The 16,134-nt window shown below is 40.4% G+C and overlaps 1 protein-coding gene and 2 long non-coding RNA genes across 4 annotated transcripts in view; 1 reads left to right on the forward strand and 2 right to left on the reverse strand.

The window, feature by feature from the left end:
- Positions 1 to 2,777: 2,777 nt before the first annotated feature.
- LOC123652738 lies at positions 2,778 to 4,004 on the forward strand. Its single transcript, XR_006742227.1, has 2 exons — positions 2,778 to 2,907; positions 3,083 to 4,004. It is a non-coding gene; the product is annotated as an uncharacterized LOC123652738 (long non-coding RNA).
- A 3,453-nt stretch (positions 4,005 to 7,457) lies between these two features.
- The window catches only part of YTHDF2 (YTH N6-methyladenosine RNA binding protein 2), a 33,002-nt gene continuing 24,325 nt past the window's right edge, over positions 7,458 to 16,134 (reverse strand). The window contains exons 5-6 of one of the 2 annotated variants that reach the window (XR_004988979.2): positions 11,274 to 11,441; positions 7,458 to 8,306 (exon numbers count right to left, since the gene is read on the reverse strand). Coding sequence is in view for 1 of the 2 variants with exons in the window: in XM_036443743.2 (XP_036299636.1) it covers positions 8,283 to 8,306 (24 nt within the window). In the remaining variant the exon portion in view is untranslated. The remainder of the gene's footprint in view (positions 8,307 to 11,273; positions 11,442 to 16,134) is intronic. The other variant, XM_036443743.2, reaches the window with a different exon arrangement.
- LOC123652739 lies at positions 9,535 to 10,685 on the reverse strand. The gene is made up of 2 exons (XR_006742228.1): positions 10,551 to 10,685; positions 9,535 to 10,156 (listed from the first exon to the last, which is right to left on the reverse strand). It is a non-coding gene; the product is annotated as an uncharacterized LOC123652739 (long non-coding RNA).

Here is a 16,134-nt window from a genome sequence, read left to right on the forward strand (position 1 = left end):
TTTAATTTGTTTGACAACTTTCTGTTTGCTTCTTGACTCCCCACCTCAGAGTAGAGAGAATGGAATCTCAGGTCCAGCACTGCCTACGGGCAGCCTGGAGCAAGGGCAGCAGGCAGTGTGGGACATAGTGAAGGTAAACAGGAGTAGGGGAGACCTTGTGATAAGGGAAAGCCTGAAGGAAGTTAAGGTTTGAATGGGCCTTGCAGATATGGGGGAGGGGATTGCAGGTGGAAGACACTTCTAAGTAAAGACCCTCTGACAGGAACCTGGCAGGTTTGAAGGGCTCCTTGGATGCCAAGGTGAGTGGAATAAGAACAGTGGAAACATGAGCAGAGAACAGTAAGATGAAAGTGGGGATGGGGAGGGTCAAATGGCATAAGGCTTTATGAGCAGAAGCCGTTGGCCTTTACTGAGATGGGAGCCACGAGTGGTGTGAGCTGAGGTGACAGGATCTGTGCATTTTCACAGGATCCCTCTGCTATTGCGTGGAGAACAGACTGTAGGAAGCAAAGTGGAAGTAGAGACCAGCTAAGAGAATGTTGCAGTCAACTAGGTGACAAGGATGATGACTTGGCCCATACATATGGCAAAAAGTGGTCAACCAATAAGATTTTCTGACAAATATACAAGAAAGGGAGTCAAGCATTACGCTCCAGGATTTGGCCTGAGAAATGGGAAAGATGAATTTATTAAATGAGATGGAGACAATGGTGAAGGAAGCTGTTTGAGTTTGATAGTGTCGGGTTCGAGATGTTGGTGAGACATCCATTGGAGAGGCTGGGCAAGCTGTCAAATATACCAGAGTTAAAGACAGACCTGGACTGGGTCTACACTTGGGAACTGTTGGCACACGGATGGTGTTTAAAGCCACCAGACTGGATGAAACCTAGTGTACATGCTGGCTCACTTTGGCATCAAAAAGACAAAAAGAGGAACCAGCCAAGGAGACTAAAAAGGAAGTACCAGTGAAATAAGAGAACAATCAATAAACATGCTAGAATCCAAGTGGGGGGGGGGGAGGGTAAAAGAAGGAAGAAACAGCAATAATGCCACATGCTGTTTTTAGGTCAAATAAGATGAGAACTGAAAATTAAAACTGTGACATGACTAGACCTTGACAAAACCAGTTCCCTGGAATTGAGAGGATGGAAGCCTGATTGGAGTGGGTTAGAGAATGAAAGGAGAAATGGGGCCAGTAACAGCTTCTTCTTTGGGGGTTCATGGCATACTTGTATACTGATGGGAATGATCCAAGAGAAGTAAAACTGGGGTGAGGAAGGAAGATTTGATGGGGCCATGTTCTTGAGTTGGTGATAGACTGAGGTCTCAGGAGTGGAGGGATTTTTTCTAGACATAAAAAGCATAGTCAAAGGACACCATTTCTCAAGCTCTAGGGTTCATAGAATCACCCTGAGTACTTACTAAAACATATTGCTGCGCCTCTTTCCACCTTGCCTCCATTTGTGATTCAGTGTCTGAAGTGGGGCCCCATCATTTCCTTATGACATGTTCCCTAGTGGTGCTGCCGACACTGGCCAGGAAAGCAGCCTTTCCACACTGATCTGCAATTATGTGGAGATGTGGTGGAGGGAGTCCATGATGCTTCATTCCACAGTCGAGTAGGAAGTCATTAACCAAGAGTAAATATGAGGGGTGAGATGTTGGAATTTTGGGGAAAGGGGAGGCTATGAAATGGTTCTCAACAGTGAAAAGATAGGGAAAATGTTGATTTCCTTCTCGAGGTTAATAACCATGAATTAAAAATGAGACACTGGTTGAATGTTTTTCTCCAACCACCCTAAACAGCCTGGGTGCAGGTACGTGGGGATTTGATAATCACCAGGACTGTGGTTTGTCAAACTAAATGAAGTAAGAGAAGAGGGAAGGAAGATGATGGAGAATACAAGATGGGGAGGGAGATTATGGTGGGGCACAAAATTTAAGTTGAAAAAGACATGAGGGATGGTGGAAAAAATAAAAAGGAGATATACTTTTTTCAAAAGTGGGTGTTTTCTTCCCTTTGTCTTCATTTTACCTCTCTGGGCCTCTGTAGAAAGACTCTTGCAGCCTCAAATTCTTGTTACTTTCCTCTATAGCACTCATCACTACCTGACAACTTTGTTCCTCTCTCCACCACCATTACTGTCCCATTGAAGGAAAGGCCTTTCAGCTTTCTGCTGTTGCGGGCCTGTAACTCTGCCAGGCTTGTAGTAACCGCCCCCCGACCCCCCCCCCCCCCTCGCCAAGTACCCTCCCTATGCAATCTGGCAGGCTTGCTCTTCACAGGCCCAGGACATGTCCTTATACACCTGCATCAAGATGCCTTGACTTTGAATGGCATGCTCTAAAAACCTGAATGCCTAATTTAAGTTGATAAGCTTTGGGGAAGCAGAAATCTGGAGGAGTTTGGGTTTCAATGCTTGAGAGGACAAGATTTAGAGAGCAGGCTTCTGCCAAACTGCTTTGGTGACAGAGACCCAGGCCCTTGGGGCACTCACTACTCATGCCAAAATCCTATAAAGCCACCCATATAAGACTGTCATAGAAGACCTCAGTCCTTCTTTAGCAGACCAAGATTAGAACTTCATGGAACCACAAAGGGGTTAAGTGACATTCAGCAGGTGATTTGGTATTATTCTAATTTTGTAAAGTAACTTTAATTTTTTTTGAGCATATGAGTAGCACACAGAGCTAGCAGGTGGGGCCAGAATAATTTTCCAATTCTTAGACAGTGACATTTGAGCACTAAATAGCTGAAAACAATAAACCATACATGGCACAAGTGACATTTTTGCCACTCATTAATTTTGTTGGGAAAAATCCATTTCCATCTAGCTCATCGATGACAGTAAGAGATTTGACACAGCCCAGGTTTTGTGCAGGTGCTTGATAAGGGCTAGACCAGGCGTCTTCAAACTGCGGCCCGCAGAGGAGTCTGATCCGACCCGCCAGGTTTTTTGGGCAGTGAGCGCAGCCGAGGTGTTACAGTAGGAATTAGTAGTTCATATAGTCCGGCCCTCCAGCTCTCTGAGGGACCGTGATCTGGCCCCCACTTTAAAAAGTTTGAGGACGCCTGGGCTAGACCAAAAACACCGAGAGAGAATGCTGAACAGCCCCAGCCTGAGTTGGCGGGGTTGCAGGAGAATGGAGAGAATCAGGTTAGCTGATTTGACCTCCAGCAACTCGCAAGTGCTGTCCAGTGGCCCAGCCCAGTAGTCAGGCCGGAACCTCATGGTGCCATCGTTTCACAACCTCCCACCCCAACCCCTCTGCTGGGGCTACAGAACCAGTCCTGGAAACCTGAGGTCTGTGTACCTCCAATCCACGTATCCTGGCTGTGGATGGCTTATCCCCCAGCCACTCAGCTTTCAACCTGTAAGCCCAGCAGCTGTAGTTAAGTATTATCGTTCCTAAGAAAGGCTTCTCAGGATTAAGAAGTTTCACCAGCTGCCCAGAAACCACTAGTGATGAACGATAGTTATAATTGGGCACTTCCCCAAAGCAAAAAATAAACATTGTGAACTACCTTTATCAGATCTGAATCCTAGGGACACTCATTTTCAGAAAGAAAGTCCTACATGACAGACACAGAGCACATTTCAAATAAACCATTTTTCAAATAAAGATCAAAATAAGAGGCAATATTCAAGTGCTATAATGAACAACAAAATTTTTAGTATATGACTATGTATTTTCTCACAAATAGAAAAAGGCCTGAACCCATAAAATAGTTTAGATGGGGTAAAACCAGGGCTTCCAACATTTCTCTCTCTGTTAACTGAACTGCAGGTGGAATTATGAAAGGGTGCAAGCCAATGTGCATTCAGTGGGTCTCACGATAGGTGAAGCATTATGCTAAGTGAAAGCCCTCTCCATAACTCCACAAGGTTCATAGACAGTGCTGTAAAAAATAAAGTGGTTAGGTTGTTGGAATAGGCTAAATAATCCTCCATCTATCAGTAATAAAAACCTATTTTCTAATCTTGCAATTTAAAAAATTGCTTTAAAAAAAAAAATCAAGCCCTGGCCTGTATTTCTCAGTGGTTAGAGCACAGGCCTGAGGACCCAAGTGTCTCAGCTTTCATCCCAGTCAAGGGCACGTACCGCAGTTCCCGGTTTGCTCCCCACCCCAGGTCAGGGCACGTGGGCATATGCGGGAGGCAACCAGTGGATGTCTCTCTCACATCCATGTTTCTTTCTTCCTCTCTCTTTTCTCCCTTCTACTCTCTCTGAAAAGCAATGGAAAAAAATATCTTTGGGTGAGGATTAAAAATTTTAAATCAAGGGATGGTTTCTAAATATTTTCCAATAAAAAAGAACCTTTGTTCCTTGGAGAAATGGGGCCATGGCAAGGAAAATACCGACTTATCCAGGAACATCTTGTAGTACCAGAAAGAAAGGGCTCCTAAAAACATAGGGGCAGTCAAAAAGACAAGAGCCAACTTGGAGCTCCCAAGCCCGGATAGTTTGAGCAACTAAATAAATAATAGCACTGACTGTAGAATAAAATATCCCTGAGTCCATGCTGATATATCTGAATAAACAAAAAGGGGAAAGAGGAGAGATTCTCCTTACAAAATTCTAAGTAGGCTTTGGCCAGTGTTGCTCAATGGTTAAGAGTACCTGCCTGGGACTGGAGGGTTGTGGGTTCGATTCTAATGAAGGGCATGAACCTAGGTTGTAGGTTTGATACCCACATGCCCCAGGTCAGGATAAAAAATAAAAATAAAAAAACATTCTAATTAGTATAAATGTAGAAGAAATAATAAACATTTGGCAAAAATGCTACTTTTTGGAGACAATAACAATTCAAAGGTCTCAAAATTAGTGAACCAAAGATTGATAATCTTAAAGTATACCCCTCCAAGAGTTACTTATTAATTACAAAGGAAAAATCAATAACTTTATAGCGGAGAAATCCAGCAGACACTACCTTAACCAAAGGTCAAAGTTAACATGACCAGTAATTGTATCCTGATAAAATGCATTAAGAGGATACATGACTTTTTACATTCTTGCCAAAAAAAAAAGTAATGAGAAAATCAGACAAATCCCAGGAGCAGTCCATAAAATAACTCTCCACAAAAGTCAAAATCATAAAAGGGAAAAATAAAAAACTCACAGGCTAGAGACAACTAAATGCATGTGGGATCCTGGATTGAATGCTGAGCCAGAAAAAATAAAGACATTTCTTGGACAATTAGCACAATCCAAATAATATCTGTAGATTAGTTAATAGTACTTATATCAATATTTATTAGTTATGTAAAATGTTAACATTTAGAGGAAGCTGAGTTAAGGTTATATGAGAACTCTCCATATTCTTTTTGCAAAAGACTAAAATTATCTATAATAAAAGTGTAATATGCTAATTAGACCAGATAACCTTCTAGATGAAGCCAGGGCTGCAAGGGAAGCCCGGGTCCCAGGAGCCAGAGGAAAGCTGGTGCTGGCAGCCGGCGGAAGGCCTGCTCTTGCATGAATTTCGTGCATCAGGCCTCTAGTCTGTATTATAAAAGGACTGTGGCCCTAACACCATAACCACCAAAGACAGGAGAGGGTGGGCGGAGCCATGCAATTTCGAGCTGGGCTTCTAGTTCCAAAATAAGATTTTAAAAATGGAACATGCTCGGGGACAATAGCCAATCAAATGTAACTAAGATTAAATTGAGTGAATGTGACACATTGTTAATATTAAAGGTTAAAATGTTTTGAATTGCCTTAGCTGGTTTTCTCAGTGGTTAGAGCTTTAACCAGTGGACTGAAAGGTACCTGGTTTGACTCCAGTCAAGTTGCAGACCTGATCCCCAACCCTAGCGCCAGAGGCAACCAATCAATCTGTCTCTCATATCGATATTTTTCTCTCTCCCCCTCCTTCCCCAACCCTTCCACTCTTTCTAAAAATCAATGGAAAAACATCCTCCGGTGAGGATTAACAACAACAAAAAAGCTTTGAACTGACATGGATCATACATGGTGAGACTGTTTTCCCTTGTCTTCAATAAAAAAGTAAACAGCTATTCAAAGTCACAAATGCCAACAGAGGAAAGCATTGAGAACAAAGAGTCAAAAGTCAACAATTTCACTGGCAAAACTCATTAGCGAATAGCAGAACTAGTTTAGCTGCATTTTGGGGTCTTCACCAAACCAATTTTGGCCAAACTCTTGGAGTAAACACAGTCTAATTTTTATACTACAGAAAATGCCAATATGGTTTTGGGGTTTTCCAATACACAAATCCAACCTCCTGACAGCCTCCCCTCCCTACACTCTCAGGGAGAGCTAGGGGCTCCAAATCCAAATCCCTTTCAGTTTGCACCCAAAACCATACCAGTATTTTCTATGTGACATGAAAAAATTGGGAAGCACCGGCTTAAACTAAACATTTCAAATTGCAAAAAAAAAAAAAAAAAAAGTATCTTGAATGAATGATCGGACATCCAACCTGAATAGAAGGTAGGAAAATCTAGGTAAAATTCCTTTTGAATTTGTTTTTCTTAGGATATTTTTGCTTTTCGAAAGTGAAATACTAAACAATTAAGTCCATGGGAGTCCTCTGAAAGTCACAGAAAGTTGAGCTAAAATTGAACACACATTTCTAATTTGGAAAGTGGGCATCTTCAAAGGGATGAAAGCACAAAGGACTTCACAATATTAAGGAAACTATTTCAAAAAGCTTGAAAAATTAGAATTATCCAAGTATATTGTACTGTGCCTCAGATAAGCAGAGAAAAGCTCTCAATCTCAAGTGCCAACTATAATGCTCATTACAAATCAACAGTTATTAATTTTATCATACCCTTGATTTAGTAGCCTGGACTGTGTAGACTAGGATGAATAAGTCATTTAAAGGCAAAACACTATCCAACAGTATTAAAACCCATTTTCCGAACCCTTTCTTATTACAGAAGCTTTACACATTTAACTCCCAACACTGGGACATATGTGCTAAAAATCTTTAAGGCAGAGAAGCCCAAAACCTTTGAAAATAAATAAGATTAATCAATTACCATTACAACTATATTATTCACAAAGACCCAAACCCACTGCAATTTCTTATTCTTGGACCTGCATCCATGTGGATGGAATCCTGTCTAAGTAAGCTGTATTTCAGATTAAACCTTTACATCCTTGATATGGGCTCTTCCAGGTTTCTACAGGTAAAGCACAGTGACTGGCATTTAAGAAGCACTCACAATCAAATATTTGTTGAATGACTTAGCAGTGGCTCTGCCTTCTCTGGGAAGTGTCCAGAAATAACTCATTATAAATTCTGGCCCACCTTGCTCTGCAGAGGTCATTATTATCTAGCTCTGGGTACAAAAGCAAACCTGAATTATTTCACCTCAACAAATTTTCTTAGAATAGTTGATGTCTCATTTCTTCAAACTCCTTACACTCCAAATCTTGCATAAAATATACCAGACTCAAATAATACTAATAAATGGTACTAAGAGTGATGCTCAACAGGATCTCACGTTTATTGAGAAGTGATTAATGGTAAAAAGAAAGGCAATGCCCTTTCCTCATTGGATGAACAAGAAACTGAAGAAACATTCACTACACATTTTACAATATTTTTCTCTTCCAAAATGCATTTCTGTAAACAAGTTTTTACCACTGTTCTTAGCTGTGAAATAAAATTAATCCTGACTCAATCAGTATAATGTACAAGAACAGAACATTTCTTAGGAATCCTAGTACTTTACTTTGAGTAACAAAGGGTCAGAGAAAATGAACCACCCTTAGACACAACCTTGGGTAACACTGTTAAATTCTCCAACACAAAAATTCTTCATAAAAATGTTCTTCCAGTTCGGAAGGGAAAAACCAAATTCCCCCTTTCTGGGGTGGAGGCAGGCCCATACCTTCAAAACTCAGGTGTTCTCCAAGTGCAAATGTCAAAATGGGGGGAGGAAAGGGTTTAAAAATTAGAGAAAACTGTATGCACTTACGGACTTTAAAATCCGAAAACATAATAAAAAGACAAAGAAAAAAAAGCAGAATGCTCTGAAATCACAACCAAAACCAAAATAAAAGGGACATTTTTCACCTAAGCTACCTAGAGGGATTTTTTTAGTTTTTTTCTTTTTCTTTTTTTTTCCACTTTCCAGTTAAGTCCTATGTCTTTTGTGAAATTCCAATACTTAAACTGCAATTCTGCAATCGTCTCTGAAGTCAATGAAATTAAGAAAAAAAGTCCTAATTTTCTCCAAGGTCATTTTTTTTCCTCTTTAGGGATATGCAGATGAAACCGTTGCTGTGGTCTGTGCAGAACTGCCTTATTTCCCACGGCCTTGACGTTCCTAGAGGTTAAAAAAAATTGAAATGGTTAGTTAAAACTTATTTGATATGCTTAAGAATTAACTTTCACAGAATAACTCAAAAGAGATTTAGTTATTTGTGTTAGGTTGAATATATCCCCACCAATAAAAGCAGACATTTGTTAATTCTGACCCAAGAATATTTTTTCCCATTGATTTAGAGTGGAAGGGAGAGAGAGAGGGATGGAAAGAGAGAGACACATTGATTGGTTGCCTCCTGCAACCCAGGTACACGACAGGCAATCGATATGCTGGATCACTGAACCACACCAGCCAGAGCAAGGAAAACCAACTTCTACTTCTTATTTTTTAAACCAAAGTAGTAACATTCAAGCATTCCAATTAATACAAACTTTTATTTCACTATAAAATTTCTTACATGATGCCCCAGCCAGTTTGGCTTAGTGAATACAGCATCGGCATCCAAACTGAAGGGTCCTGGGTTCAATTCCTTGACCTCAGTTGCAAGCTTGATCCCTGACCCACTCTCAGTGCATGCATGAGGCGGCCAATCAATCCCACCCCCCCACCCCCCCACCCCCCTCCCACCCGCCGCCTTCCACTCTCTCTAAAAAAAAAAAAAAAATCAATGAACAAAATACCCTCAGGTAAGGATTAAGAAAGACAACAACATGCCGGGACTGGTTTGGCTCAGTGGATAGGCCTGCGGACTGAAAGGTCCCGGGCTCGATTCCGGGCAAGGGCATGTACCTTGGTTGCGGGCACATCCCCAGTGGGGGGTGTGCAAGAGGCAACTGATCGATGATTCTCTCTCATCAATGTTTCTAACTTTCTATCCCTCTCTCTTCCTCTCTGTGAAAAATCAATAAAAAATATTAAAAAAAAAAAAAAAAAAAGAATGACAACAACAAAGGTTAAAAATAAATAACATTTCTGATATGATTAAAATATAGTATTCTGGCCAACGTGTCTCAGTGATTGATCATGGATCTATGAACCAGCAGGTTAAAGTTCAATTCCCAGTCAGGGCACTTGCCCAGGTTGTGGCTTGATCCCCAGTGTGGGCTGTGCAGGAGGGAACTAATCAGTGATTCTCATCATTGAGGTTTCTCTCTCTCTCGCTTTCCCTTTTTCTCTCAAATCAATAAAAATATATCCTAAAAATTATTTTTTTAAAAAGCAAAAAACCTAGCCATATTAGACATCCCATTTTAGTTCTAGAGTTTTAGACATAAAAAAAAAGCTTCAATTTTCATAAAAATGTGGGTTTATCTTGATAGAGACACGCTGAACACAAAGGGCTGAAAGAAAGGATTAATCGTTAATATAAAATAATAGAACATTTTAATAAAAATTAATAATTTTTCTTGAACATTGACTTATCAGACACTGAATAACTGCACAAATTAATAAGCATAATGCAAATAAACCTATTTTTCTTCTCTGAAATAAAAATATTTCCTGTTGGCGCACACCAAACAAGTCAGTACAAGACTAACTAGCCGATGATGTGGAAATCGGCTGCCAAAATATTCACTGCTAGTATTAGTGGAGAGAAATGGTGCACTTAGAGTATTAAGAGAAATTAATGCAACATGATTACAGTAATCAGTCATTAGCGAACATTGCAACTTGTTATTAATAATTATGTATAACAGAATATTATAAAAATTAAGTCATAAAATTATTAAAACATTTCTTACATAGTTATATTGGCTGGGCTGCCAAAATATTCATTGTGGGCTGCATGCGGCCTATAGGTCTTGAGTTTGACATGCTTGCCCTAGAGTTTAAAATCCACTTAGAGATGGGTTCTGACAACTGACTGCAATATCAAAAGTTTTTCCTGAAATAAATCTAAATGCTTATTTCTTTTTTGAAAATATATATTTTATTGATTTTTTTACAGAGAGGAAAGGAGAGGGATAGTTAGAAACATCTATCAGCTGCCTCCTGCACACCCCCCTACAGAGGATGTGCCCGCAACCAAGGTACATGCCCTTGACTGGAATCGCACCTAGGACCTTTCAGTCTGCAGGCCAATGCTCTATCCATTGAGCCAAACCGGTTTGGCTCAGTGGATAGAGCATCGGCCTGCAGACTGAAAGGTCCCGGGTTCAATTCCGGTCAATGGCATGTACATTGATTGCGTGCACATCCCCAGTGGGGGCTGTCCAAGAGGCAGCTGATTGATGCTTCTCTCTCATTGATGTTTGTAGCTCTCTTTCCCTCTCCCCTCTTCTCTGTAAAATATCAATAAAATACATTTTTTTAAAAAGAATAATTCTTTATAAGCCTCTCATAAACCTATTCTAAACAGTTTTCCATGTCACACACTACTCATTTACTGAAAAATTTTTAAATATGACTCAATCCACGAGTCTTTTAAAAGCAAAAGCCTTAACTGGTTAGGAGTACAGGCTCAAACTTACACTTTATCATCAATCTAACTTGAGTAGAGTCACTTGCTCCCATTTACACTATGGTAACTACAGTACTTAAGTTAAATATGATCCCTACTAAAAAGAATAGCAACTAGTATTTATGAGCTTCCATGTTCTAGGAACTGTACATAATAATGATCTTCATAACCACCCCACAAAGACTGTATTATTCCTACTTTAGATATACTAAAAGGAAAAGGAAAGCTTAAATAAGATATTAACCGAAGTTACCTAAGAACCAAGATTCAAATCTAGGACTATATGGCTCTTTCTCTACACCATGTTGTTACAAATATTTGTTAAAGTCAACAAAATTAACTGAGGCTTTGTGATGAATTGACTACCCTAAAACTAAACAGCTCCACAAATACGGTAATATTTATTCATAAAGAGCTGTTATCTTTCTGTGACGTCCCACTTCACATCTCTGGATTTCAGGGATAAACTAACTCACCAACATACCAAGATCTGGGATATTGTTTTTTAAATACGTCATTTTGGATGGACACCATTTATCTAACTTCTATTAATGATCAAGATCTACCTCTGACTTTAGGAAATCTGGACTCTTCTTGATTAAATCTCATTCCTATGCTTTTATTACTCTTCAAGACAAGAATGTCTAGCCTTCTGTCCTTCAAGATACAGTTCAAAATCTCTTCCCTTCTTTGAGACTTCCTTAGCCCCTGCAGCTTTTAATGTCCTTCCAAATCTGTATCCACAATTGAAAATTAAACGTAAAAATTAGTCCCAACTCAATCAAAAACTTCCAGAAAGCAAAGAACAGGTCTTCAATTAACGTCACTCACAAACTACTTATGAGTTTAGCAATTGATGTTACAATCAACTTCTAAGTAAAATTCTAGTTCTCATCACATACACAAAAATTCTAACTGTATTAAGTGATGGACATTAACTAAACATTATGGCAATCATTTCTTTCTGCGTATATAAATATATCAAATCATTGTGTTATATACCTTAAACTAATACAATGTTATTATGTATGTCAACTGTATCTCAATAAAACTGGAAAAACATTTTTTTTAATATATTTTTATTGATTTTTTACAGAGAGGGATAGAGTTAGAAACATCGATGAGAGAGAATCATCGACCAGCTGCCTCTTGCACATCCCATACTGGGGATATGTTTGCAACCAAGGTACATGCCCTTGACCAGAATTGAACCCGGGACCTTTCAGTCTGCAGGCCAACGCTCTATCCACTAAACCAAACCGGTTTCTGCTGGAAAACTATTCTGCATATTACTTCTTATTTCAATGTAATATAACCCCAGGAATACAAATAAACTTATATGCGCCAAATTATACTGATAAAAAAAGAAAACCTGGACTTTGCCAAATCCATAAAGAAACATGTTTCTATATAAATTCACCAGCCATGCTTAATTATTAACAGTCATTTAGAATATAGTCAGAAGAAATTCAAAATAGTATTCTGTAATTGCACATACTATGTCAACTCTTTTTTTTTAAATATATTTTATTGCCGAAACCGATTTGGCTCGGTGGATGGAGCGTCGACTGCAGACTGAAAGGTCCAGGGTTCGATTCCGGTCAAGGGCATGTGCCGGCAGGGGTGTGCAGGAGGCAGCTGATTGATGTGTCTCTCTCGGCGATGTTTCTGACTATCTCTCTCCCTCTCTGTAAAAATCAATAAAATAAAATAAAAATAAAATTAAAAATTAAAAATAAAAAAATATATATATATATATATATATATATATATATAGCCACAACCGGTTTGGCTCAGTGGATAGAGCGTCGGCCTGCGGACTGAAAGGTCCCGGGTTCGATTCCGGGCAAGGGCATGTGCCTGGTTGCGGGCGCATCCCCAGTGGGGGGTGTGCAAGAGGCAGCTGATCGATGATTCTCTCTCATCGATGTTTCTGACTCTCTATCCCCCTCTCTTCCTCTCTGTGAATAAATCAATAAAATATATTTTAAAAAAAAATATATATATATATATATATATATATATATATATATTATTGATTTTTACAGAAAAGAGAGAGGGATAGAGAGTTAGAGACATCAACGAGAGAGAATCATCGATCAGCTGCGTCCTGCACACCCCCTCACCGGGGATGCGCCCGCAACCAAGGTACATGCCCTTGACCGGAATCGAACCCGGGACCTTTCAGTCCGCAGGCCGACGCTCTATCCACTGAGCCAAACCAGTTTCAGCTGTCAACTCATTTTTTTAAAAATCTGCTCCTTGCCGAAACCGATTTGGCTCAGTGGATAGAGCGTCGGCCTGCGAACTGAAAAGTCCCGGGTTCAATTCCGGTCAGGGGCATGTACCTTGGTTGCGGGCACATCCCCAGTAAGGGGTGTGCAAGAGGCAGCTGATTGATGATTCTCATCGATGTTTCTAACTCTCTATCCCTCTCTCTTCATCTCTGTAAAAAATCAATAAAATATTTATTTTTTTAAAAGTGTCCCTTTTGCCGAAACCGGTTTAGCTCAGTGGATAGAGCATCCGTCTGCGGACTGAGAGGTCCCAGGTTCAATTCCGATCAAGGGCATGTACCCTGCTTGTGGGCACATCCCCAGTAGGAGGTGTGCAGGAGGCAGCTGGTCGATGATTCTCTCTCATCGACATTTCTAGCTCTCTATCCCTCTTCCTTCCTCTCTGTGAAAAATCAATAAAAAAAATTTTTAATTAAATTTTTAAAAAGTGTCCCTTTTCATGTGCTACCAAATCCACAACTACCGGTGCTCAATTTTGCCTCAAACGTAATATAAATTTCTCCCGAATCTTGACACTATGATACCAAGGCAACTGTAACCTGTGCCCTAATGTAAACCTGTATATTGTTTAAATTATGCAAATTACATACAAATGTATTAGCTGCATTAATCTCCTGCCCAAATACCAAGTAAGCATCACATTGGTACAAGTAAGCAGGCTGACTAAATTGCTCTTCAAACCCTATATATACTATGTACTTTCCTATACATAGGTACCTTTCACTCAAAGGAAGCACTTTAACACTTATCTTTGACATATCCAAATTGCCACCATCACTGTTCTTGTACTTTTGGCCACTATTTTTTTTTAAATATACTTTTATTGATTTCAAAGGGGAAGGATGAGAGAGAGAGAAACCAACATCAAGGATGAGAGAATTACTGATGGTCTGCCTCCAGCAGGCTCCACACAGGATTGAGCACGCAACCTGAGCATGTGCGCCCTGACAGGGAATTAAAACTATGACCTACTGGTTCCTAGGTCAATGCTCAACCACCGAGACACGCCCCGAGCTTGGCCCACCATTAAGTAAGGGTGACTTGAACTCAGGTGCTGTGATACCACAACAGCTGATCTTTTTTTTAACTTTTAAATTAACTTTCAATATTATTTTATACTAGAGGCCCAGTGAACAAGGGGGGTAGGGGGTGTCCCTCAGCCCAGCCTGTGCACTCTTGCAATCCAGGACCCCTTGGGGGATGTTAGGCCCGGTCCCAGCCTGGCCTGTGGGGATTGGGCCCAAACCAGCAATCGGACATCACCTGAGGTATGTAGCAGCATACCAAGGGGCAAGTGGCCTGGGAGGAGCCAGAACTGGGGCTGGGCACCATGCTGCTCACACCCAGCCCACTGCACCTGCTGCCGCCATTAGGTAGTGCTGCCACGGAGTCAGAAGAGGCTCCCGCCAATGCAGACGCATTCAGCATGAGCCCGGCTTCTGGCTGAGCAGTGCTCCTGCTGCGGGAGTGCACTGACCACCAGTGCCTTGAGCGTCTGCCCCCTGTCACCATAGCGACTGATCAACCAGTTGTTCTAGTCATCTGGTCGTTCTGTTGTAATAGTCACTAAGGCTTTTATATAGAGAGATTAGTTTCGTATGTACAACATATTGGTTACATAATTATATACTTTGTTCCCCCGATATTTCCAGTACCCATTTGGCTCCATATATAATTATACACTGTATTTTATATCCCCTGTGGCTATTCTGTAACTACCAATTTGTACTTAACCCCTTTATGTTTTACACCCAGTCCCCCAACACCCCACCCCTCTCACAATCATCAGTCTGTTCTCTGTGTCTGATTGTTTCAATTTTGTTTTTTTTATTTTTAGAACCCACATATAAGGAAAATCATATGGTATTTGCCTTTCTCTGACTTATTTCACTTAGCATAATAACCTCTTAAGTGGCTAACACGTGTGTATTGGGATATTAGCATACAAGCATGGATAGGCTGGACAAAGGGATGATTCATATGTCTTCCAGGATGGAGTGGGGCAGCATGAGATTTCATCACACCACTCAGAACAGTGGCATGCAATTTGAAACTTATGAATTTTTATTTCTGGAATTTTCCATTTGACATTTTTGGACTGTAGCTAACTGCAGCTAACTGAAACTGAGGAAAGTAAAATCACAGACAAGTGGGGACTACTATACAGTTTTGATGTATGCCCACACAAAAATAAGCTTATCTATTTAGAGATAATAAAATCCATCTTCTCAAAAATTATAAAAGATACTTAAGCATTTATACCATACTACCTTGAAAAGTAAACTTTAGCACCAATTAAAACACTATAGCGTAGAGGGTGCACACAGGAAGCAGCCAATTGGTGGCCCTCTGTCATCACTGGTGTTCCATCTCTCTCTCCCTCTAAAATCAATAAAAATATTTTTTTTAATTTTAAATAAAAAAATACTAAGCCGAAACCGGTTAGGCTCAGTGGTAGAGCGTCGGTCTGTGGACTGAAAGGTCCCAGGTTCGATTCCGGTCAAGGGCATGTTGGTTGTGGGCACATCCCCGGTAAGGGGTGTGCAGTAGGCGGCTGGTTGATGTCTCTCTCTCATCGACATTCCTGGCTCTCTTTCTCCCTTCCTCTCTGTAAAAAATCAATAAAATATTTTTTTATTTTTTTTAAATACTAAGGCTGAGAAGTTTACTTGCTCAGATCAGTGACAGTGGCAGATATGGTCTTCTTCTAGAGCCACTACTATACATATGATAGGTGTGGTACTTAAACATTTTTTTTTCTAAAAATTTGATTTAGAGAAGGGGGAGACGTTCATCTGCTGTTCCATGCATTCATTGGTTGCTTCTTGTATGTGCCCAGACCAAGAATCAAATCCACAGCCTTGTCACATCCAGATGACACTCTAACCAACTGAGGTACTGAGTCAGGGCCTACCTAAACCTTTTTTAAAGGCCCATCAATGTAATATACTTAATAGAATCCATTGCCACACCTAAAAAAAAACTGGCTACTTTTAAAAATCTTAGCCAGTTTGGCTCAGTGGAAGAATGTCGTTGCCTGAGGACTGGAGGGTCTTGGGTTCAATTCTGGTCAAGGGCACGTGCCTGGGTTGAGGCTTGATCCCTAGTGGGGGGGGCATGCAGGAGGCAG

Source organism: Pipistrellus kuhlii, unplaced genomic scaffold, assembly GCF_014108245.1.
Source record: "Pipistrellus kuhlii isolate mPipKuh1 unplaced genomic scaffold, mPipKuh1.p scaffold_m20_p_2, whole genome shotgun sequence".
NCBI lineage: Eukaryota > Metazoa > Chordata > Mammalia > Chiroptera > Vespertilionidae > Pipistrellus > Pipistrellus kuhlii.